The sequence below is a fragment of the Pempheris klunzingeri genome, chromosome 11, assembly GCF_042242105.1.
Source record: "Pempheris klunzingeri isolate RE-2024b chromosome 11, fPemKlu1.hap1, whole genome shotgun sequence".
NCBI lineage: Eukaryota > Metazoa > Chordata > Actinopteri > Acropomatiformes > Pempheridae > Pempheris > Pempheris klunzingeri.
Window position 1 is genome coordinate 15,649,584 of NC_092022.1, and position 23,555 is coordinate 15,673,138.

The 23,555-nt window shown below is 41.9% G+C and overlaps 1 protein-coding gene across 1 annotated transcript in view; it reads right to left on the reverse strand.

The window, feature by feature from the left end:
• Positions 1–977: 977 nt before the first annotated feature.
• LOC139209618 (dedicator of cytokinesis protein 3-like) overlaps positions 978–23,555 on the reverse strand; it is a 47,063-nt gene continuing 24,485 nt past the window's right edge. Inside the window, exons 15-54 of the mRNA XM_070839404.1 lie at positions 21,842–21,966; positions 21,523–21,685; positions 21,266–21,372; positions 20,066–20,237; positions 19,881–19,978; positions 19,407–19,490; positions 19,132–19,232; positions 18,936–19,017; positions 18,354–18,524; positions 17,460–17,652; positions 17,212–17,339; positions 16,832–16,978; positions 16,609–16,707; positions 16,411–16,505; positions 16,143–16,218; positions 15,887–15,987; positions 15,729–15,787; positions 15,449–15,597; positions 15,247–15,332; positions 15,113–15,139; positions 14,906–15,001; positions 14,762–14,822; positions 14,581–14,674; positions 12,033–12,181; positions 9,946–10,032; positions 9,590–9,694; positions 8,193–8,334; positions 7,621–7,787; positions 5,883–5,969; positions 5,509–5,688; positions 5,325–5,408; positions 5,113–5,229; positions 4,812–4,954; positions 4,536–4,671; positions 4,238–4,319; positions 3,827–3,942; positions 3,590–3,674; positions 3,378–3,500; positions 2,823–2,905; positions 978–1,776 (exon numbers count right to left, since the gene is read on the reverse strand). Coding sequence (XP_070695505.1) covers positions 1,168–1,776; positions 2,823–2,905; positions 3,378–3,500; positions 3,590–3,674; positions 3,827–3,942; positions 4,238–4,319; positions 4,536–4,671; positions 4,812–4,954; positions 5,113–5,229; positions 5,325–5,408; positions 5,509–5,688; positions 5,883–5,969; positions 7,621–7,787; positions 8,193–8,334; positions 9,590–9,694; positions 9,946–10,032; positions 12,033–12,181; positions 14,581–14,674; positions 14,762–14,822; positions 14,906–15,001; positions 15,113–15,139; positions 15,247–15,332; positions 15,449–15,597; positions 15,729–15,787; positions 15,887–15,987; positions 16,143–16,218; positions 16,411–16,505; positions 16,609–16,707; positions 16,832–16,978; positions 17,212–17,339; positions 17,460–17,652; positions 18,354–18,524; positions 18,936–19,017; positions 19,132–19,232; positions 19,407–19,490; positions 19,881–19,978; positions 20,066–20,237; positions 21,266–21,372; positions 21,523–21,685; positions 21,842–21,966 — 5,009 coding nt within the window. The 3' untranslated portion in view covers positions 978–1,167. The remainder of the gene's footprint in view (positions 1,777–2,822; positions 2,906–3,377; positions 3,501–3,589; positions 3,675–3,826; positions 3,943–4,237; positions 4,320–4,535; positions 4,672–4,811; positions 4,955–5,112; positions 5,230–5,324; positions 5,409–5,508; positions 5,689–5,882; positions 5,970–7,620; positions 7,788–8,192; positions 8,335–9,589; positions 9,695–9,945; positions 10,033–12,032; positions 12,182–14,580; positions 14,675–14,761; positions 14,823–14,905; positions 15,002–15,112; positions 15,140–15,246; positions 15,333–15,448; positions 15,598–15,728; positions 15,788–15,886; positions 15,988–16,142; positions 16,219–16,410; positions 16,506–16,608; positions 16,708–16,831; positions 16,979–17,211; positions 17,340–17,459; positions 17,653–18,353; positions 18,525–18,935; positions 19,018–19,131; positions 19,233–19,406; positions 19,491–19,880; positions 19,979–20,065; positions 20,238–21,265; positions 21,373–21,522; positions 21,686–21,841; positions 21,967–23,555) is intronic.

A 23,555-nucleotide genomic window follows, 5' to 3' on the forward strand; every position in this document is an offset into this window, starting at 1 on the left:
CCAGGTTCAGCCCTCACTGCTTAATATGGTCTGACAACCATACAGAGAAGGAAAAAGATGGAGGGAGAAAGAGAGAGAGAATGGTGTTGGTGTTCAGTGTCCAGCAGGTGGTTGAGGTGTGGAGAGTTCTCCTTCCATCCCTTCTTCATTCACCGTGAACATGAAACATGACAGGTGTAGGACCTGTCTGTCATTGTCCTCACTTTCCCCTCAGTCTTCCTCTCGAGATATCTTTGTCACACAAAAGAGACAAATAGAGACTTCTTCAACATAGACTAAACTTAAAGCACTTAAACGAAAACCAGCATTGCAGCTTTTGCAATACAAATAGAACATCTCATCTGAATACATTCACGTAAGTTTCCATACGCATGGTACGGATGGGAAATTGTCAGCGACTGAAGTTCATGTCCCTTGAGATGCCGATCCAAGAGGAGAGCTGCGAGTCCAACCTTAGAGACCTGCGGTTTATGACAGCCCGGCAGCAACACATATTAGAGTGCGCCATTTGATATGATTCACTATTAAGGAGCACTTAACAGTGTTTTGAAAAACATAATGGACATAAGCCTTTGAAAACACTATAATGTATTTTGTATAATGTATTTATTTATCAAAATAAGAATTCATATATATGAAGCATTGAAAGCAGAGAAGTCACTTCACTGTCAATAATAACCTTCTGTTGTTGCCTTGTGTTGTGAAAATGACATGAAAAGCAAAACTAAGGGAGTTCAGAGCTTATACTGCACCTGGGGTCATGTTGGTTATGACCATGGTTGTCATATTTCACAAAACTGTCGTCGTATTATTCTCAAATGAAAAAAACATGCTCACAGACGAGTTGTACAAGTGTGTACAATCAATATCAATTTCTGAACAAAGATGGTCTGTCTCATTGTTCAACAGATAATTTTCTTTTAATTATATCTAAGAGGCCACACGGAGCAGTGATGGCAGTTGTGCCTGTAGTTTCTGTAGATTCATAGAGGATCCTTCTTTTCTTCCCTTCATGTGCACTGGCATTAAATCACAGAGGACAACTGAAAACACTCAACAGCTCCACAAAAGACTCTTTCTATTCCTGCTTTCTTTAACCCAGTGCAAATGAAGGGAAGAGGACAAGGAGAAAAAAGCTCTGAGTTAAATATAGCTGGAGCCTCCTCATCACTGTGTCTCCTCGTGCTCCTCGCTGATGCACTGCTCCCAGGCGTGTTTCCCCTGGTCTTCTCTGTGACCGTGAGGGGAGTGGAAGATCCTGCGGGGCAGCGGGATGGGCTGAGGCGGCAGCTCCTCTTCAGGGATGCAGCCCTCTCTCAGGTAGGGTTTAGGTGGCACGGCTGGAGGCTGAGGCCTGCGGTAAGGGATGTGGTGAGGGCCGTGAACGGGAGGGTGGTGGTGAGGCGGAGGCCCATGAGAGTGGCTGTCCAGCCCAGGGTGGGCATGAGCATGAGGATGCGGGTGAGTGTGGGGGTGTGAGGCGGGGCTGCGGTAGTGGAAGGGGCGGACCGGGTCCACAGAGTCGATCTCTGGGCCGCCGTAGTGGATGTGCAGGTAGGGAGAGGGCAGGTACTCGTCAGGGGGGGACCACAGGTGACTGGGAAGAGGCTCCAAGGCGTCGTTCCTGATAGGGCCAGGGTCTGGATACTGGCCTCCGAAGTTACTCTCACTCAGAGAGGACACCCCACTGCTGGCGCTGCCCGACAGGGTGGAGTTACTGCCGCCCAAAGCTGACTGAGGACTGGTGGGGGAGCCAGGGATCGGGTGGAGAGGAGACTGGCAAGGGAAAGAGTCAGAGAGACAGTGGGTGTCATGGGTGTATTTCTCTTGATCTACTGTAAAGGACAGAGTGTCTAGTGTTGTAACAACAAGCTGCATCTTCACCTTCACATGCTGTCAGAAATATTAGAAATACAAGTTTTATACAATGAAATGAAAGAATTAAAGACCCAACAACTAGCTCATCATTGTGACACCGTCTTCAAACAGGAACTTGAATACTGCTTTGTGATTATGACCTGACAATTGGAGTGAAAAAATCCCTTGTCTGCACTCAGTCATCAGGCACTGCAATAGTGTATATTAATAAATTGACTGTAAGTGAAGACAATGTGTGGGAGCTGGCAACTGAGATAATAGGAGCTTCTGTGAAGACAGGGTTACCATGACAAAAGTTTCAGAATGTTTTTTCCAAAGCTATAATAACCATTTCAGCATCATATCTACATGAGGCGTTAATGTACATTTAAATAAAGAGGAACAAGGAGAGGAGGGGAACAAAAAGGAAAAAGCAGCAGCAGGAGGAGGAAGAAAAGTGGGAGAGGGGATGCAAACTACAACAATGGACTGCAGCAGTCTGTACAAAATTCAGTGGAGTCAACTGAACACGAACACATCAACAGTGGTGGAAGATAACTGAGTGCATTCACTCATGCATTGTGCTTGAGCATAATATGAGATACTTGTTCTTTACTAGAGTATTTCCATTTTCTACTACTTTTTTTCTCCTTTTCTATTCATGTCACAACCTCTCAGATTTATCTTCTCGCCCTTAAGGTTTAGTTTAAACTATCTAACAGTATATAAAGTAGATGACACCTGCTGTACCTCCACCAGCTACAGCAGTAAAATGCTGCTTACATATTGCTGCATCAGTATCAAAAATATAATAATGTCATTTGAAATAATAAAGCAGTTGCAGGAGCCAATTTTTATACTGCAAAAATTTGCTACAAATCTCTTTACGTCTGATACTTTATCTGTCACGAAGTCCAAATTCTGTTGTCATGACGATACATAGAGTATTTCTCTGACAGACGAACCTTTCGAAGTGATCGGACAGGTAGAGCAGGGGGAGGGTCGCTGTTCTGGTGGTGAAATGTATCACAGTGCATCAGGAAGTGTCCTGCAATGTGTAATTCATATGAGGAGATCATTATTTACACACTGTTTAAAAGGTCTTAAGTAAAATAGTCTAACATCAGAATCAGAATCAGAAATACTTTATTTATCAGCGGGGGTGAATTTGGGTGTTACAGATGCTCTGATACAGAGAAACACAAGAGAAATATAGGAATACAACAAAATAGAATAACAACTGTCTGTATATACAGAGTATATACAATTAATAAGAATAAAAATAACATATAAATGAAACATAAATTCAAAATGATGATTACTGCATAGATAAATCTAAGATGCTGATTATTGCACAAAATAACCAGCCCACATCTCACAAGCTCAGGTTTTGCCTCAATAACCTCACTGACAATCAGCTGGGCCAGTTCGTTAGCTGACAATTGCGAGTGAAAAGTGAAATAAATCAAAATCTGTGTTCTCAACACCATATAAAACCATAAGCGTGAAGGAGAAAGTACCTGGTGGGAAGGACCTGGGTGGGACAGGGGGCATGATTACCCCTCCAGTAGAGGCTGGCATGTAGGACACCTGCTCCCTGTTCTCACCATCCAGACTCCAGCTGCTGGGATTGTTAGGAAAGACTGGAGGGGGAATACATAAACATGTCAGCATACACTGTGGTGAATCTCATGCGCATAATACTGTACGTTTCAACTTGCTTGCATGTTACCTTTCTCTGGTAGATTCATGTGAGGGTCAGCACACGGCTTACAGGGGCTAACTTGCTGAAGTAAGGCACGCTGCATGTGGTTGTTCTGTAAAAAGCCACAGTCAATAAATATAAGCTACTGACATCTTTGTTTTAATACATGGAAAAAGTTATAAATTCTTAAACAGTGTGGTCACTTATATATATTTTACATTTTGCGCATTGATGCACCATTATGGCGCTGTGGATGTGTCCTACCTGTCCGTTCTCTGTCATGCTGTAGTACATGGAGTTGTTGGCCCTCTCACGATGAGAAGGCAACAGTATCATCACCTCCCTGTTGTGTTTGGCCTTATCAGGCAGGGACGGAGAGCCTGGACACGAACATGACATAAAAATGTACTACTTATACTTGCAGCAAGTTCATTATATGTAACAGAGATGCCTTGTTGTCCTACAAATGCAGGTATTTTAGGTTTTGCTCCTGAATATAATTTTACAAGATATCTATAAAAGATATTTTCTACTTCTCATGCATCTGTGATTGAGAAAACCTTCATAAGGTCATAAAAGATTCACAGGAAGAGAAATTTTAAGGTGGGGCAGTGTACAGTCATTTCAGTCTCTTTGTCCACCTCTGGTGTGACTCTCTGCGGCTGTGTTACTAACCTCTGGCACTTGAGGGGGCAGAGTTAATAATCTGGGAAGAGTTGGAGCGGATGGAGCTCAGGCTGGAGGAGGAGGGGCTAGGCTGCAAAACAAAATATGTTTTATATATGACAAAAAAAAATTTAAAAGCAGAAAATAGAAAAGTATCTTTGCTTTACTTGGTGTATCTGCCTGTTATATTTTATTTATCAGACATGAAGCTAATGATTATAATGTGCAATACAGATTCATACCATTTTCACTCCATTCTTGCCAGTGTTTCTTCATTTATTTATGTATTTATTCATTCAAGCCTTACCTGCATGTGTAACGCCTCCTCAGGGTGCTCCCCCATCAGGCTGTCAGTCATTATGACGAGGTTCCCTGCCTCACTCGATGTGTGGGAGGACAGGGAGGAGGACGAGTGACGGATCGAACCCTGAAGGTTCAGAGGGCTGCAGGACAGAGACAATGTTGAGCGAGTGTTGTGTGTGTTTACCTATAAAACCTGTGCAGCTAAACCTGTTTTTACAACGTTTTGGGGAAGAGAGAACATCTTTACTAGCCTGTGTTGTTCTAGTGGTGACTGACTGACCTGTGTCTGTGCATGAGGCGCACGCTCTCAGGGCTCATGTGGTTGTGGGACGAGAGGATGCCTCTGGGAGAATTGACACCTTGGCAGCCCGCAGGGCCGAATCGATCCACTCCGGGCACACCCTGCAGGGTCCCAACCATATACTGCTCTGAATATTTACACTGCGCACACATGCACTAAAACATTTGCACATATACAACCACATACACGTGACTTTATCACCCACATGGAAACAGAAACTGCTAAAATGGAAATGTGTGTGTTTGACAGTAAGAACTGGGCCACATGTGGGACTACTCACATGATGTAAACCTGTCCTCATCATGTGGAACTGGTCTACAAGCTTTTTGTGCAGGGGACGCATCTCTGGATGTACCAGCTTCTCATGAACAGCCAGCCCCACTCCAAGAATGTGCACCTGTTACGGCAAATCAGAGGGAAAAGCATTTAAGATTATCGTGTGAGTCCGTTTAACAAGCAGTTACACACATGAAGTTCAAAGCTGAGTCTGACCTGTTCCTGCATCAAATCCTTCAGATGTGTGATCCTCTCTGCGTCCTCTGGGTGACTGCTGATATAGTCCTTATCAAAGAAGGCCTGTTGTAGAAGTGGATGAATCAAAAGATGAGGATCTCTCGCAACACCAATTCGATCCATGAATCAAATTCAACAAATCCACATATTCCCTTCTCTCTACCTCCTGATATCTGGCAATGCCTCCGTTCACAGCAGCATCTATGACCCCATTTAGGCACATGCTGAGCGGGTTGATGTTGCCATGATGCTGTCTGTGTTGGTACTGGCTGATCAGAGTCCGCAGCTCCTGGGTCTTATTCTCCACCACATAAATGGCATTCTCCAGAGGGCTCACCTCAACCTGGGAATAAATATACACACTCACTCTAATCCACGATAAAAGGGGGTGAAGTATGTGTATATAAACACATTTCATACTCCCTCAGAAGCATGGCTGCCATGGTGACTTTGCATCAGAAAAAAACTGTTTAGCATCCCTCAGGAGGCCGTATGTGAAGCATGTGATGATAGAGAATGAATGTTTAAGCTCCTCACCACTTCTCTCCTTTCCACCTCCGCCCAGCGGGAGATCCCAGGGAGAGGACGGGAGAGGATCAGCGTTGTTCTCTCAATCCACAGACTCTGTTAAACATGCAGACAGAGAACAGAGAGGTTATGCAGTCTGTTACCAACCACATCTGGTAACAGCATGAAGGTGTGGAGGAGAACTGAGGTAGATAAATAAGCAGACTAAAAAAAATTATGCCTTTTAGTGCAGCATGTAGGTCAGTTCAGTAAAGAGTAAAAGTGCTGGTGTGGTTTGATTCCAAATTCAGGTTAGCGGGTCAGTGGAAACTACAGTACAGTATAATGTCTGGTCCAAGTCTCCAAAGCCCAGCAGGTTGTAGTTTTAGCAGCACTGCTATGTCGTCATGATTTTGGCAAATTTTTTCTCTTGCCACATGACAACATTTTGCAGTGTTTATGGCTAATGCACCTGGAGTTAAGACAGAGACTACTGTAGGCTACATTTACAAAGACTGCTACACAAGGAACAAAGCATGAGACAACATACTTGCCTAAGGCTTACGGAGGATCTAATATTGCAAGGAAAAAGTTTCCAAAAACATGCCAGTGAATGTGATTTTATTGTAACATCCCTGTGATGTTCCGACACTCCTGATGTCACTCTGATGTTTAGCTCACCAGATTTTATTTAAGATCACTAAAAAAAGCCAAGATTTTGAAATAAAACTAGAACATTTACCATTTGACACAAACTTTAACTTCAGACTAGCAGACTTAAATGTGCTTCTGCTGTAAATGGACAAACCCCTTCATACCTGTCTGATCACCTTAAACCTTCATTTCCTCTAAGTCTCAATTCATCTATTAAACCTCATACATAAAGTCCATGTTTGTCCTGCTGACGAGAATATTGTGAATCTTTTGAAAACCATCTCTGTCTTCATCTCTCTAGCCCACTGTTTGTTTGATCTCCCACAAGCGCATTACATACAAACTGTGCTTATCTCTCTCTTTTCCTCCCCATCTCTCCTCCCTCTCTCTCTTACTATTTTTCCCCCTTGTCCTTTCTTTTCACTTAGGCCTGTTTGTGCTGCATCACCAGCCATCCTGGGACCTCTGTCTCTCTCCGACTGCGCCTCTATCCAGATGTTTGTGTCTGGTTCTTTGTCCTCCAGGACATTCAGCCTCTTCTTTTCTCTCTATCCATCTTTCCTTCTGGGTGTTTGTTTCCTTTCCCCTATCTCTGTGAATAGTATGCTTGAGCTCTGCCTCTTGTGTGTTTCTGCGGTGTCTCCTCTTTCAAGGTCTCCGTGCCGGAGAGGGGTCATGTGACTCGAGCCCTATGTGTTTTTGGAAGCTGCAAATTGTTTGCTGTCCTCCTGGATCAAGGTTCTTCATGTTTATAATCTATTTATAACTTTGTCATTGTGATCATCCATGCTATAATTTTGCTGTGTAGGTCTGTTCTGTACAAATTATATCTGTTGTGTGTCTGTCAAGGGTTTAAGGACAGAGGATGTTGTGTATTGTACAGATTGTAAAGCCCTATGAGGCAAATCTGCGATTTATAAATAAAACTGACCTGACTTATATCACTTAAAAGGATTTTTAAAAAAATCACTGTCTGAATCCAACTGTAGTTTCCCCAGCTTTTGATCCAATTCATGCTTTTAACTAGTGTTACATCAAAATTCAAAATTTCTTTGAAAAACACTAAACTGTGAAGCAGAAACGAACTGAGAGTGGCACTGCTGGCTCACCGTACCCTGAACTCGTTCTCGCGGTCCTTGGGCCCCTTGTGGAAAGGCCTGTCATAGTGGAAGCGGCTGACATTGTTTATGCGGTAGAAGCTCTTGATCCTCTCGGGCACACGCTCCAGCTGAGGCACATCAGAGATGTCTGACACTGGAGTCACCGCATAGATCTGCAAGTCTAGAAGGCGAGTGTCAAGGAAGTGACAGACGGGCAGACAGACATGTATATTCACAGAGGAGGAAGAGGGACATTCAAAGGAAATGCTTACAGAGAGTGTTTGCTCTCACTGTCTGACTCTGGAAATCAATGTCAACCATTGATCTGTAACAATCTCTAACACACATGTAAACAACAAGCTGCAATACTGAAACAATTAGATGTTTAAATTAACAATTTTAATGATCAATTAATCAGTCATGTCATTTATCAAGCAAAAGTGCCAAAAATTTACTAGTTCCGCCTTCTCAAATGTGAGGATTTGTTTTTATATCACTAGACACTGAATATCTTTTAGTTTGAAAGAAAAAGACAAAAAAAAGTCAGAGAACGATGTCCTTTAGTCATGTTAGCTGATTAGGATACACTGAGCGTCACTCTGCAGGATGGTGTCGTCAGGTTGGTTGGGATGCTGCATGGCGATGGCTTGTGGAAATTCCCCTAGCATCCTTTGCTGGAAGTCCTCGAGGCGTTCATAGTCATAACCACGACAGACAAACTCCTTGTTCTGCAGAGAGGGGAGGACAACAGATGCATTAATTTAAGCTGACGGTGACTTTGAGATCTCTAGTGAACTAGTGCTCTGGATTTGTTTTAAATGTTTTAGTTTTAGTAGCACTAGCTGTTTTTGTATCAATTGTACAACTTTATTTGTTTTAATACAAGTGGATAAAAAGTTATGAGGGGGGATGCAGTCCTGCTGAATAATATGTCACATCTCTTGGTGCCTTAATTGCACAATAACTGGTTTTGGGGAAATTCATGGAAACGACTTGTGACCACAACAGTGACATATTTCTAACTTTTTAGCTCAAAGTTGCTTATATACACATCCAGCAACATTATTATCTATTTGGAGTCATGTTTCTGGCAAATGTCTTGTATTCTCTCTCTTTTAGCTCTCTGTATGGTCTCTACCGAATCCTGAGGGAAATGTCTGGCTCTTCTTCGGTCCACTATGTGTCTTTCTGCCATTTGGAGATGACTAGGTTGTGGACAGTGGGTTTTTGGGGCTTTTTTTAATTTAAGCTGTGGCCAAAAATGATGCTAAGAGAGCAGTGATGTTGAGCTAAAACAGTAAAGTTGCAGCTTTACAGCTAAAGAAGGGGCTGAAAATCACCGTAAAGCTCCGTGAAGCAAAGGGGAGCTACAGATCCAGTCCATAATCCACTGTAGGGTCATCACTACAAGCAACCTCTTGTCACATTGTTTTTACATTGTCATTTAATACATCGTTACAACAAAAATATTGATTTAGCTATTTTAGTTAAATATATTAGGAATAATCAACAACAAATTGCATATTTACTTTTCTGCACATGAAAACTGGGTAACTTGGTTCAATAACCCACTAAATAAAATTGAGATTATGATGAGATGCAGTATGTCAAAAGCCAACATGGCTAATAGAGGGACAACACAACTCCTAATCTTGAATTAGCTCCACCTTTTTGAGTCGTGTTATTGTATCATCATATCACATCCTGCCACAAACCAGAGGCCTCAAGGTACTAAACTGGTTCAATTTACTACACTGTACATAACATATTGGTAATTAGGAAATTGCACGAGACAGCTTGGACAGTTACAGTCATTCATTTTGTCCAATTTTCAGCATCTCATATTTCCGTCTTGCACAAGGTACAGTTGCTGACACTGTCTCCTGCTGAAGCATGAAGGAGCAGTGCAGCTGTCCGCATCAGCAGAATAAATCATAACTGTGTCAGGACACACAAGATGAGACTAGATTTAATAAGTCTTACCCTGAGGAAGAAAGGAAACTTCCTGCCATAGAAGCCCATTCGGAAGAACTCTGGTTCAATCCTCTGCTGTTCAATGATGTTGTCATAGTAGGCTGCCTCCATTTTCTGTCACAGAGGGATAAACATGCAGAGTCATGATGAATAATGATTTAATCACACACATTACTGAATCCTCTGCATTTCCTGATGAGCGTGGGTGTGCACAGGTAATTAGCACATTGTGTTTGACGCAATATGTACTTCATGCCGCATAAAAGGATGACAATGAAAGTGGGAGCTGAGAATCTCAACTTTAAACATCACAGATGATGCTTGTTGAATAAGCAGAAAGAGGAAGCTTGCAAGACGTAACTCACCCGTATCCAGCTGAGGCTCTGATAATCATATAAAGTCTCGTATTGGAAAGCCAGCTCCCGGCAGAGAGAGATTCCATATTCCCAGCACTGCAAAGTCATTTGGAAATGAGATACAGAGAGAATGGAAGAAATCATTAAAGCTTATATTTATTCTTAATAATAAAGACAAATCATTGTGTGAGACTGTAGAACCTTGGGGGACTAGCATTAAATCATTCTGAATTGAGGAGGTATACAAAAAAATATAAAGTTAAATTTACAAATGTAAATTTGCTACAAGGCGAATTACTGACAGCTGGCAGATTTATCAAGTAGCATCCTGACCGTGAGAAGAATATATCTGAGCTTTAAGGGGCACCATCATTTGAAAATAGGGAGAAAAACCTTCATAAGAGTCTGTGCAAGTCTTCTTTGCCTACTGAGCTATATTTATATCCCAAAGGTCAGAGCTAAAAGCAGGAATATCATATTTGGAATTCAATAGAGCCTCAAACTGTGTGTGAGCACAGCAAAGAGGCCAATCTGATGTAAGGCTTTCTTTTTTCTTTTTTTTTTCCTTTCCTTTCTTTTCTGGAAGTTGTGTGAACATCAAGATGCATCTCTGTTTGCTTTAAATTCCACAGTAATGATGTAATACTGCAGCAATGATGTCTTATTGGCACAGCATCAACAGAGACGATGTGCCAATAAGATCTAAAAAAAAGCTACTTGCAGGTTATATTTCATTCTGTGTTTATAATTTTGTTTATTATTATTTGAAAAGTTAATGAATGATGTTATGTTTTACATGAATTAGGGGCAGAATTTCAGGGGGAAAAATAGCCATTTTGAGCAATGCCCTTATAAAGCTACTTTTTTCACATAAGGGAGTCCGTTTCACTAACACCTGTCACAATGCAGGGAAATGACACACTGCATATTATACACATGTTTATACTGTGTATATAAATGTTTTTCCAGCTGCTACATCATTTCCCCACCATCAATTCACTGGGCTCTTTAAGCACATATAGATTTCTTTTTGTCCAGGATGAGGAGATTCCACAGGTACAGTACTTATTGCTGGAACGAGAGCAGCAATAAAAACTAGAGATGACACAGAGTTAATGAAGGAGGCCACTTTTATTTCCTTCTCAGCTGCTCCGAAGTCCGGAGGGCATGGTCCTCTCCAAAGCTCTGAGACCAGTCAACTAATTTAATTTTGTGGATGAATACCAGCCAGAGATGTCATTCGGAGAGGCAAATCACATTTGAGCAGATATCTGACCCTTTACTGAGTCGTATTGTGGTGTGGGCAGAGGCTACATGTTTGAATTTCTATTGAGGGATATTCAGTTTGCTTTAATACGGAAAATTATGTTAGAATGATTTTTCAAAAATATTTTTTTGTAATTTAGACTTTAGACTTTATTGTCGCCTTGGGGAAATTCTTTTCCACAGCACCCTCTATATTCCACATACAAAGACACCACAGAACAGAACAAAACACACACTAGAAGACCAGCAAACAGAAACAGCATCAACATTCAAACAAACAAAGTCCGCACTCTGGTTTGCTCAGCGAGGCCTTTTGTTCAGGGCCGCTGTAATTGTCTCATTTCTTCCACTGTCTATTGAATGGAAAAAGGATGCATGATAACAGAGCTTTAAAAATCACTGGGGGATGGCAAAAATATGTAAAACGTTGTAAAAACTTTGAAAGATTCTGTCTCACTCCCAGTGTTAATGAGGGCAAAATGTAATTATGTTTGGTAACAGCTGCACTGCTGATGACAACAAACAGCCACTTGAACATTATTTGGGAAAAAAAAAACATTTAAAAAGGCTATGAAACTTAATGTGACTTTCAGTTGCTTTAGTTTCTGATGTGAATTACCCGGCAAAAAAACCTACGAACACCGGTACATCACTATAAAGTCAACTTGGCCTTGCCTCCATTTTTATGTTTTACTGTGTGAGCGTCAGTTGCAGCACAGCCAAAGGCTGCTGTGGGTCAGAAAATGATAGGCTTTTAACATTCCCCTGAAACACTGGCTTGAAGTTACTCAAAATAGGAGTGAGAGATACAGCTATAAAAATTCACTTGCCTTGCCCTTGTTGAAGTAGTGGAGGATTTTACGACTCAGGTTCTCCTTGCGCTGCCATTCGCTCTGACAGGGGTAGTGGAGGAAATCCCTCAGGGGCCGGTCCTCCCACTGCAGCAGCTCCCAGTACAGCAGAAGAGTGAACGCTGCCTCTGTTGTCGAGGGGGCACAAGTTACAGGTCATCAGGACAAAAGTTTATCATTGTGATTATCTGCTATCTGGTACAGCTACAAATGTTGAACACTTTGTATAGTCTGGCCACAGTTTTTGTGGACAGATGGTATATGGCACAAAGCGCAGTCAGTGGCATAAAGCACAAGTTGCCCGGAGCATGGCGAGCATGTTTTGGTATATTAGTGGCCAGAGGTGCAAAGTGCACCTGCACAGTTGAAATCTGCTCTCAGTCCCTATTACAGTTTTTCTCACAATCCTTAAGTGAAAACTGAGTTTTTGGATGGACAATAAGATGTTAAAGGGGAAATATATATATATATATGTATATATATATTATGAATAGGTTCTAATTTATTTCATTTAATTAGTTATTTTGTGAAATTTGTGTTTACTAATTGTACTTTTTTAGTATTTTCTTTTTTTCTTTACTGTTACATATAAGGTACTTATTGTGAATAAATGACATACCCGAGAGGTGAAAATAGATAAATAAGGATAATAAATAGACTATGGACGTTTATTCAGTCGACCATATTTGATTTTATTGCAGCAGATTAATCACAATAATGAACAGAGTCAATAGTTTCACCCCTAAAATAAACACTACAACAAAATGAATGCATTGCATCCGCAGTCTAAAGCCAAAAATAAAATATCCCCCTTTCTAAGATGAATTCTTTTATTATTTTCTTCTTCTAGTATTATTTTTTTTTAGGCTGTCAATGATTCACACAATAAAAACGTGCAATCAACGCCAACTCTGCAGAACACTAAAATGTGTTTCAATTATCTTGCCAGCTGCCTGCTGTTTGTTTTACGTAAGTGACAAATAAGGTTGCATTTAATTAGTCATATTTGCCTCCGTTTACATGCACAAGATAAAGCCGCCACTGCCAATAATGTGAGTAAAGCAAGAACACTTAAGCCATTTACACAATTACATAAACCGAAAACTTCCCCTAATTTCCTGCTCACATGATTGAGAGTGGCATTACGAGACCGGATTAAAATTTACTGTAGCCCACCTCCAAATAACCAGTTTAGCCTTTTTCTAATGTACGATCGACAAATTAAACATAAATCCTATAATCACAAGAAACAGGAAGGGCTGATGTTCAGACCCAGTGGAGACTGTCAAGCAACAGTCTAATGTTAAACTACCAGCACATATGTCAACGCATCTCTATGTGACATTTAGCCATTTGATTTAGCCTGTCAAGAGTGTCTCTACACTTCCTTGGAAGTCTCTGTTTACATTATATTATTTTAGAGGATGCCCCCACTTTTGTCTGCTGTATTTATTTTGATTATCAACAAACTGTTTTGCTGACAAAAAGTTAAAGGTGAAAACTGTCACCTCTCTGCACACTCACACATGTTTTCAGTTACTCTCACTGCTTTGATTTCTACTCCGACCGAAGAACGGCAGAGTTATGCAAGGAAGTATGGGAGGTCACTGGGCTCCATGTGCTAATAAAAATCATAAAGATTAATGATAAACATTTGTGCCACCCTAAAGGGAGCAACAAAATTAACTGGAGAGTGAGGATCAAACACAGTCGCTACTCGCCCACACAATCCTAAAGGTCCAGTCAAACTAGATTTCACCGGGAGAAATTTACGTGCATGCTGCAGCAAAACGCAGGTGGGACGGAAAATAGCATGGGTCAGGTTGTGCCTATAAACTGCAGGAGCTGGCAGGCAACAGCAGTCCACAAAGTTGTAAATTATGCAGCTGCTTATCATTTATCTTTGCCACTGCACTCACAAAAGCCGAGCAGCATCCCTCCTTCTCTGTTGTTTGCATTATTTTGCCAGGCAGTTATAAAAGAGGATATAAACAGTCAGTATTTCCTGAATGAGCGGTCTTTCCACACCCTCTATCAAACATGCTGGACACCAGAGAGCCTTGTGATTCGGCATGTCAAACTTACATGTCTTATCCTATTCTTCAAAGAAATAAATGGGAAATGAAATACAGTTTAAACGTTTAATCAGCTAAAACAAGTTACATCACCTGTGTGGGTGGACCATGGGTGTGCAGGGCCTTTAAACGAAACAAATAAAGCCTTGATTCTGCTTTACATATCGTGTTTTCACTCCTGCAACCATAAGCCTTTAACTACTGCATCTATTCTATTTCCTCTCCTGGTGCCTCTATTGGTAAAAGGCAGTGAAAGGAAGGAGGCAGCACATGCAGAGCGAAAGGGCAAAGGCAAGGCAAAAATCTGTTGCTTCTCAGTGCCAGCCCAGCATTTTGCTACAGTCTGGCTTCGCAAAGCTACAAAACCTGTGCTCGCCAAAAAAACCCACCAATTTAGCCAGAATAAAGCCTCTACGACAGTCACAGAGAGAATTAATCAGTATCTCCGTTACCTGTGAAGTCCTCTGCTTGGAGATGCAGGTCACACAGCTTGTGAATGTAACGGATGTACATGTCCTCCTTATTGACCTCTGATTTGTAGAAGTTCTGGGGTTAAATTGAATAACAACAAATGGTTAAAATCTTATTCCATTTGTGGAAAGATTCATAAACTTGTTATGACAAATGTCTCACCATAAGGTTGACGGAACCACCAATTTTCTTGTTCTCCATCTCATCTCCTTTCATGCAGTCCCTAAACATAAAAATAGGACATTGCTCTGCAATTTCATGGCATAAACCATTAGCGCTTTTATGTGCAGCTTAATCTCAGCGCACCTGTAATCCAGTAATCGCTCAACAAGTCTTGTGACTGATGTGACGAATGAGATCCCCGTCTCTCTCCAGGTCTCCTGCTCAATCTTCTCCAGCAGGCTGCACAGAAAATACAGTGAGATGTTGTTAAAAAAGGTGACAGGCACAGGAAGTAAACAGATATGAATCGAAATGCCTCTTAGTCTTAGCCGCGAGGGCATTTCACCTCACCTTGGGTAAGGACCAAACAGCTGGGTCCTGGAGTGAGACAACACAGAGAAGTATGTTAGAGGGGAATACTATGAGAGCAGCGTTATTCTACAGTATCACTTCACAGACTCTCTAAATACAGGTTGGACGCTTACAAAAGGCTGAAGAGCTCTCTGTGATTATCATCCCCTTTCCCATCTGACACCATGCTGTCCAGTTTGTCCATCAACTCTGCTTCCACCTACACACAGACACACATTCAGCCAAAAGATGTGGGTACATTACGTGTGACGAAAAGCTGCCCATTTTTCATCGCAATAACTGCCAGTCAAGCTCACACAAAAATTTTATAATGACCTGTTTGAAGTTGCCGTTTTTCCTCTGCTCCCAATCCATCATGTCATGGAAAATTGGGATCATAATATTTCGAACCTCAGTCTGAGGCACCAGGGTGACGCCAAGGAAGGGGCCCATCATTCCTGGGATGAAGTGTGGCTTGTTGTCACCTGGATTAGACAGATACACATTGATAGGAGCCAATGTTCTTGTTAATTCCATAAAAATGAACATATAAATAAACGCAAGTGCTAGATGCATGTGTTGATAGGATGGTGTGGAGCTGGGTCGTCTGCCGCACCTAATTTTTGCCACATGCTGAAGAGCTCATACGCCATCATCACCCTCATATCACCATACCTACAAAGAAAAGAGTGGAAAGTGATGAATAGAAAGTTAGCCAAATAATGAACCTGTGTCAGAGAGAACGCACGCAGTTAACATGCAGAGATTTCTTACTTGTCAAGGACTTTCTTTCTCTTAGCCGGGCCAAGCGCCTCCAGCTGCAGACTGGGCTGGTTGATGTATAGCACAGTGAGGCTGAAAAAGGAGTTCCACACCTAACACACGCCACAGATAAAAAAAAAAAGTGAATAAAAATGATGTTGAATTATTAACATCAGAAAGTGAATTATGGAAAAGCATCAGATAGTTTATGGCCTCATTGTGTGGTGGCCTTTCCGAAATGCTCGCCCCTGCTGTTAAAGACACACACCTTGAAATCAAAATCTGCCTCTGAGAAGTTTTTGTGCAGCGCCGGAGACAGGAACTGTGTTGTCACTACGATGATACTGCAGAAAGCAAACATTACACTGTCAGCTTACAAAACGAGGTAGCTGCCAAAAATAGATGAAGAAATTTGCAACACAAGCTTCACCTTCAGAGCAGGATTATCTGAAGAGAGTCTGATTTAATGGCTGGCTGTATTCCCTTACCATCTCTGGGACAAAGACTGCATGACAGAAATGGAAAAGCAGACTCACTGACTGGTTAGAAGTCTCATGACACTCCAGTCTCTCGGGAAGATAGTCAGTTTCATCAGATTGCGGAACACGCAGAAGATCTTCAACAGGAACTCCTGCCAAGAAATATATTAAAAAGTGTATGTAGTCTCAGTATGCAGTAAGCAGACTGCAGCAAAATGCTATAATCATGCTCAGCTCTGTAATTCTGTTTCCCACCTTCAGCTCCTCCTTGCTATGGAAGTTGTTGAGTAGATGGTGGAAGTGGATCTCTGTCATCTGACGGAGCAAAGAGAGAAGACAGGAAACATACTCCCCCTGCGTGAAAGAAAATGATAGATATGGGCGCACATGTTTAGAAAGGTTAATCAGCTAGAAAATGCTCTCTAAATTCCACCTGTATTTACTGCACATCAGAGCGGCACATCGAGTGGAAGCTTACCGTTATCTCTGCAGTGCACTGGGGACAGCGTTGTCCTCTGGATGTCTCCACGGAGTGAGACTTGCTCATGATGGACAGCAGCGTCTGCAGCAGCACATCCAGAAGGCTCTCCACCATCATCTCGACTTCTTCCTGAACAGAGGACTCCTACAGAGAGCAATCAGAAGGAAGCAGAGAGACAGAGATGCAAATATGCCACTTATTGGGAACGCCTTAATGTTAGTGCTAACAAGCTACAGCTGCAGTACCACAATACAATATATTTCAAAAGGAAAAGGGAATGTTATACTGATTACACTAATTCAAATGAACTTTTTTTGTAATCACATGAAACTTTCAGTCACATATGTCTCGTCTGCATATGGTATAATGCACTGTACCATGGAGCTAGTCTTAATTATGGAAAAGATGCTGCTGAGGATCCCAGAACAGATGAGCAGCTCCCTCTGCTGGCGTAGATGCAGGTGGATGTGATGCAGAACCACCGGCAGCAGGATACTACGAGACTCTGAGGGAAGACAGAAAGAAAAAGAAACGAGTGAGGATGAAGCTGAGAAGCACTGTTTGTATGTTAGGCTTATGTATATGGGTGTTTTGGACTTCACATAAACCTGCACATTTCTCTCACCAGGGAAAAAGAAGAGGCGGCTCTCGACCGTGCGAGCAATGGACTGCAGTTTGACTACATCCATAGACTGCCCGATGTCCACCGTGCTGGGCATGCTCCCTAAGGTGCCCCTGACGTATTCGGCTACTTCCTGAACAGTGAACATCTGCAGTAGCTCATCAAAGATATCAGGGAAACTGTTCAACAGTGCTGCCTGGAGGGAGAAACAAAGGGCACAAAGAAGGAATTTGTAGTGTACATACAGAATAATATATTTCAAAGAAGCTACATTTACATATGTAAAAGAATGACAAAAATAAAACAACTATGCTCTTTTCTAAGTGACGCTTAGCCCAAAATTAAGCCTGCCAGTTTTTCCTCTTACAGGGCTGAGAGTTTAATGTAGTAAGACAAAGCATCGCTTCTTATACCCATAATCTCAGTTTTCCCTTATTCAGTCTCACATGATTATTACAGTAGCCAAATCTAAGGCACTGACAGGACATCATCCAGATCGAGCAGGCTGGAGGACGTACAGCCTGTGCTGCATTGTGGAACCAACACAAGGGGGCGCTGTGACTTACTGAGATGGATGAGAGCCCCAAAGAATGACCACAGAAAGGCATGCAGCTGATCACACCCCTAAACTGTCCAAGAGCAAGCCAAGGATGGGGCAACAGTGGGGGGCGAAGTAGTCAGTCACAGAATGCACAGAATGAAGAAGTGAAATAAGTGACAAGAATGAAACGAGATACAAGTTAACAAACAAAAAATTAATGAACCATGAATTCAAACTAACAGGATGAACAAAAGGAGAAAATAAAAACATTTATAACCAAAGATAAAATAAGGCATACTGTCGGTCGTCAGAGCAGTAGAGTGAAAGTGTTTGTCATCAGATGTGAACTTTCTGACCTGCGTGAACACCAGGTTCTCTGAGCTGCGACTGTCCAGACTCAGGACGAAGCGGATCGACTGGAAGAGCTCTTGGATGCTCGCTCTGAACTGCTCCTCCTCCATACCGCAGGTAGCTCTTGAGTACAGGATACGAGACTGGACGATGAACTTGAACAGGTACTCCAGAGCCTGAGGGGGGTGTCGGCAGGATGCAGATGTACAGTCAGAGAAGTCACGTCAGTTTGTACATACAAGGAATAAGCACTGACTACCGGTTTGTGGTTGATCATCCGGAGAAAATCGATACGTAAAAGAAATGTTTCAAATTTTCAGGTCTCAAAATAGAACATAATCTCCTCACATGATCTCATCGGAAAAAGGAAATTCAAAGAGCATATGGAAATGTTTCACTCCGCACACATCAATATCTGCAGAGATGTCTGATAACTTCCTTTCTCTCAGCAAGAAACTCACTTACTGATACATGGCGTCACATTACTCCTTATCAGCGCTTCTGTTGGACCATTTCCCCATGTCTTACTAATTAATCCCCACAGAAGGAGCCAGGACAGACCAGAAGGAAGTGTGGTTATATTTTACCCTCATGGCTTCCTGGATGTGGTCCTGTCGGACGACCTCAGCCGAGCGGTCCATGTACCACTTCAGACATCTAATCAGCTCTCTGCAGGAAGATTGTTGGAAATTACAAAGTGTAACTTTGTAGGTATCTAAATTCAGATTTTAATGTCTGCTTTGAACACGTTCAGTGAAAACAATTAAATGAATGTTGTTTTACTTGTATGCCAAAGCTCCAGCAAAGTGGTTTTGGATGTAGGAGTCCATGACCGGTCTGAAGTGGTAGAAGCGGCTGTCCCTGAGCAGGTTAATGATGAACACCTAAACACACACATACACACACACACACACACACACACACACACACACACACACATATATATATATATATATATATATATATATATATACACATATATAGATGTTATGCTTATTCCCTGTGCCTAAAGGCAAAATAAATCATAGAGTATTGTTGTGCTCCTTTTATCTTCCTACCAGTGACTGGAAAACCAGCGGCCCATATTTATCAGTGTTGTCATCTAAAAGACAGAAGAGCGTATCCAGGACATCTCGCAAGAACTGTGAGGAGAAAAATGGAACAACACTGAGCACAAGCATCACATTAAAGGCCTTGCTGGTGACTAAAATAGAAATAAAGGGTAGCCCCTTCATCCCAAAACATGACAATACAACCTTTTTTTAATTCTGAGATGATGATGACTTCTAAAATGACTTCTAAACAGTCTAAACTAAGCCGATCAATTAATATATAAGAATAAAGTCATATCATCACCTATGATAAAGTCGCATTATCTTAAACTCTTATTTTCTTCTCAGTCTAAATATTGCAACAGAGGAAATGTCACTGTGTTGAAGCTAAATATCAAATATTATTATAGCGTGTAGTCAAGACAGCCCATTATAAAGCACAACCACACATCCATAGATAAATAACGTGATGCCTCTGACCTTGACAATCTCCTCTCCGCTGATCTGACGTAATCGACCAAGGATATCCAACACCCTGTCGGGATGGGCCTTCCAGTTCAGAAGAGCCAGAAGGTCGACTGAAAACAGAATAAAAGGAAATGGAGTTGGACTGAATTGAACAGGTGACGAAACTGTAAAGAAGAGCATGCACGGTGTTTGATTACCATTTTGTGTGAGTTTGGTGGAGCAGAGTATCGTAGAGACCCAGAAGGTTTCTTTGGGGCTTCTCTGGAAGGGCAGGTTGGTCGGCAGGTTGGGGCAGCTGTTGAAGTCCTCTTTACAGCAGGGTAGACTCAGGTAAAGGCCCTGGTTACTAAAGGTGGCATTTTCATCACACTAGAGGATGGATACCAGAGGGAAAGGGAAGATACATTAAGGTCCGCAGACAGTTTGGAGTTCAGTAATCAAAGAGTGGCACCGCTCCGTCATCATGAGACAGACAGTTGGGGTCAATAACGCATCTGATTACAACTACAGCAGGGTGCTCTCATGTCAGTGACTGGCCTCCTAGCACAGGAGCTTTTGATCGGCTCTTCTATCTAGCAGCCAGTCGTAGGACAGTTTCACATCCTGTGCTGCTGCCGACCACTGAAAGAAGCTGATGTACATCTCAATACTGTGAATGACGCTTGCTAATGCAAAAATGTTTGTGCTACCACACAAAAATGTTACTCTGAGGTTGATACTTAAGCATAATAACAATAAGTTACGATGATTAAAATACATAATGCTAGCATACGAAGAATGTTAGCATGTCTGACAGGGATATAATACTGTATATATCCAAGAGTGTGGTGTCTCAGGAGGTTTCCAAGATTAATATATTGGTGCTAGTTAAATAACCAGGCTTAAAATACAGCAGGGGACATTCTTGAATTTTGGGGACAAAAATGGGGGTCACAGGCCAGAAAAGGCCCATGAACAAAAACCTGTCATGGCGCTGTCGGATCAGTCATTCAGGGCTGCTCAACTATCACAGAGCAGCAACTGTACATGCTTTAGCGAAGGAGAGCTGACAAAACGGATGGTGCATTTCATTACATGTTGTGAGTGTAAGAGCAGACCATGACCCAGGGTCCACTGCTGGGAAAATACAATCAAGACATGCAGAGAGCTGCCAGCGGTCGACTCCCTGCATGGGACCCCCCACAACACAGAAACATCCCATCACAGCTAGGGCACTTTGATGCACACAGCTTGTAATTTAAATGCTAAAGGCACAAAAGCCAAAGTTAAAGAGACACTTTCACTTACGCTTATATTCACACAATCAGAATCAAATTTTTTTAAATGTTAATATTTTTAGATAAAAACAATCATTATCATATGATGTGCTGGTTTTTACAGTTGATACCTGCACATACCTTATACACATACAGCTCATGGCTCTCATCTGACAGTGTGGTCCCGTCCTCCCTCATCAGAGGAGTGAAGGCAAAACCAAACAGCTTTTTCTCTCCTTTGTCTTTAGCTGAAAGGAAACACATCATAATATCATGCATCATCATCCTGCATCCACACGGCACAAGCCATATTTGTAGAACTCAGAGCGTGATCCAATCTGTCCTAATTAACTTGTGTGCTGAAGGATGATTGCCACTGGGCTGCATTACTGACTCACTGGAGCAGTGTCTGAACTCAAAGCGTAGGTGGGACCCCCTGAAACGATCTATAGGAATGGGAAGCTTGACCATCTCACTCCAGCGAGGTCCGTTGTTGTGGTACAGGACAAAAGAGCGATATTCACTGGTGTTGGGCTCCCCGCTGCCCAAACTGATGCAGTCCTGAGAGGAGAAGGAGCATGGTTGATTGCTTTTCGTGACGTATACTGCTGATGACATATCAAATTAATGTGTGGACGTATGGGAGGAGGCTTACACTGTTCATGACTCATACGCTGTGTTAATGTGCATAATAAGTCGTGTACATGTGTGTCATACTTTGAGTGTGTCCCCGTCGGCATAGAGCACATAGAGCGTGACTTCGATGTTCTTCTGGACGCTCTTGCCGCCCCTCTCAAACTCCCCTCGCTCCAGGGTCAGGTACAGGTCATTGCGTGTGTCACCTAGGACAGTTACACAGGAGAAACTTCAGTTAAAGCATCTCCTTAGCTGTCTCAGCATCTCTATGGTAGCTTGAGTTTTAATGTTACGCACAATAACAGGACAAAGACATCTCAGAAATTCCCAGGCCACGATAACAAACATGTCTCCTGCCTCTGCGATGTTAATAAGTTATAATGTACACGTCAGCCTCTGTTCCAAAGAACTGCGAGTGGTCAACATAAATTAAGCTGACTGCGGACTGAGATGTGCACCACACGTCATTGTTCTTGTCCATGAGAAACGACCCCGCTGAGTTGTAATTCAGTGAAGCTTAAGACTGCCTCAGCACCTTTTGTGAGGTCAGTGTTTAATGGAATAAATATCAGTGGCAAAAGTGGAGGAAGATATTGCAGTTATTTATAAAATCAGATTATAGTTATTTATATCCAAGTCATTTCCTTGGGGACGGATGAGTCACAAGGGGTAATATTGGGAGGTATTTCAGGCTAACTGGAAAGGAGCTGGAGAGGAGAGGAGAGGAGAGGAGAGAAAAGGAGAGGAGAGGAGAAGAGAGGAGAGGAGAGGAGAGGATCATACGTTCTCAGCAGACACAAAGCAGAGCAATGTTATCTGATGAAATATACCGAAATAAACACACACACCTCTCCCTTTGTATCTCTCTTTGAGTTATCTTTGAGGAGCTCCTCTCTTCATAATTTGCCCAGCACCTGACTCACATGTCGATCTCACACAAACAGGGACTGAGAGTCCCTGTACCTCCCTGTACCCAGACCCTTTACTTAAGTAAAAGTGACAATACAACAGTTTAAGAACACTTCATCACAAGTAAAAGTCCTCTTACTTTAGTGTAAGTACAGAAGCTCAGTCAGCTAAATGTACTTAATGTATAAAAAGTAAAAGTTCTGAAAATGGCCTCTGTGACTGCTGTATTATCATCACATTATTAGATTATTTAAGTGGCATTTTACTGTTACAGCTGGTCAACATGTGTTTTACTTTTAACTCCTCTTATACAGTCAGGCAGTTTAGTTTCAAGCCTAAGATAACGCTGACATGTCATGAGATAATTATTGGTGCAGGAAAGAAGAGAAAACAAAGAACAAATTTGAGGTTCCTTTTTTGTGACTTTCCTCTTATCTTACCTGTTGTTGTAAAATATTGGCTAATTTTACCTCTGTGGGACTCAAACGGTTATTTAAATGAAACCATCTGAGAAGTTTAGCGAGCAAATGTCGTTTTGGTGGAGCTTAAACAGCTCATAGACATCTGAAATGTTCTAAGCTTTTATGTTTTTAATGTAAAACCCTACTCAGAAAACCAGCCAGTAACTATAGCTGTCAAATAAATGCAGCGCAGTAAAAATTACAATATTTTCCTCTGAAGTGTCGTAGTGTATAAGTAATATCAAATGGAAATACTTAAGTACCTCAGAACTGAACTTAAGAATGGTACTTGAGTTAATGTACTTTCATACTTTCCACCACTGCCAATTACAGATACAACACGTGTTGTGAAACCAACATATATGTGACTATTTCCTGTCTCCTGCGTCATTCTGATGCTATTCATTACCTGTTGTTCTCTTTTA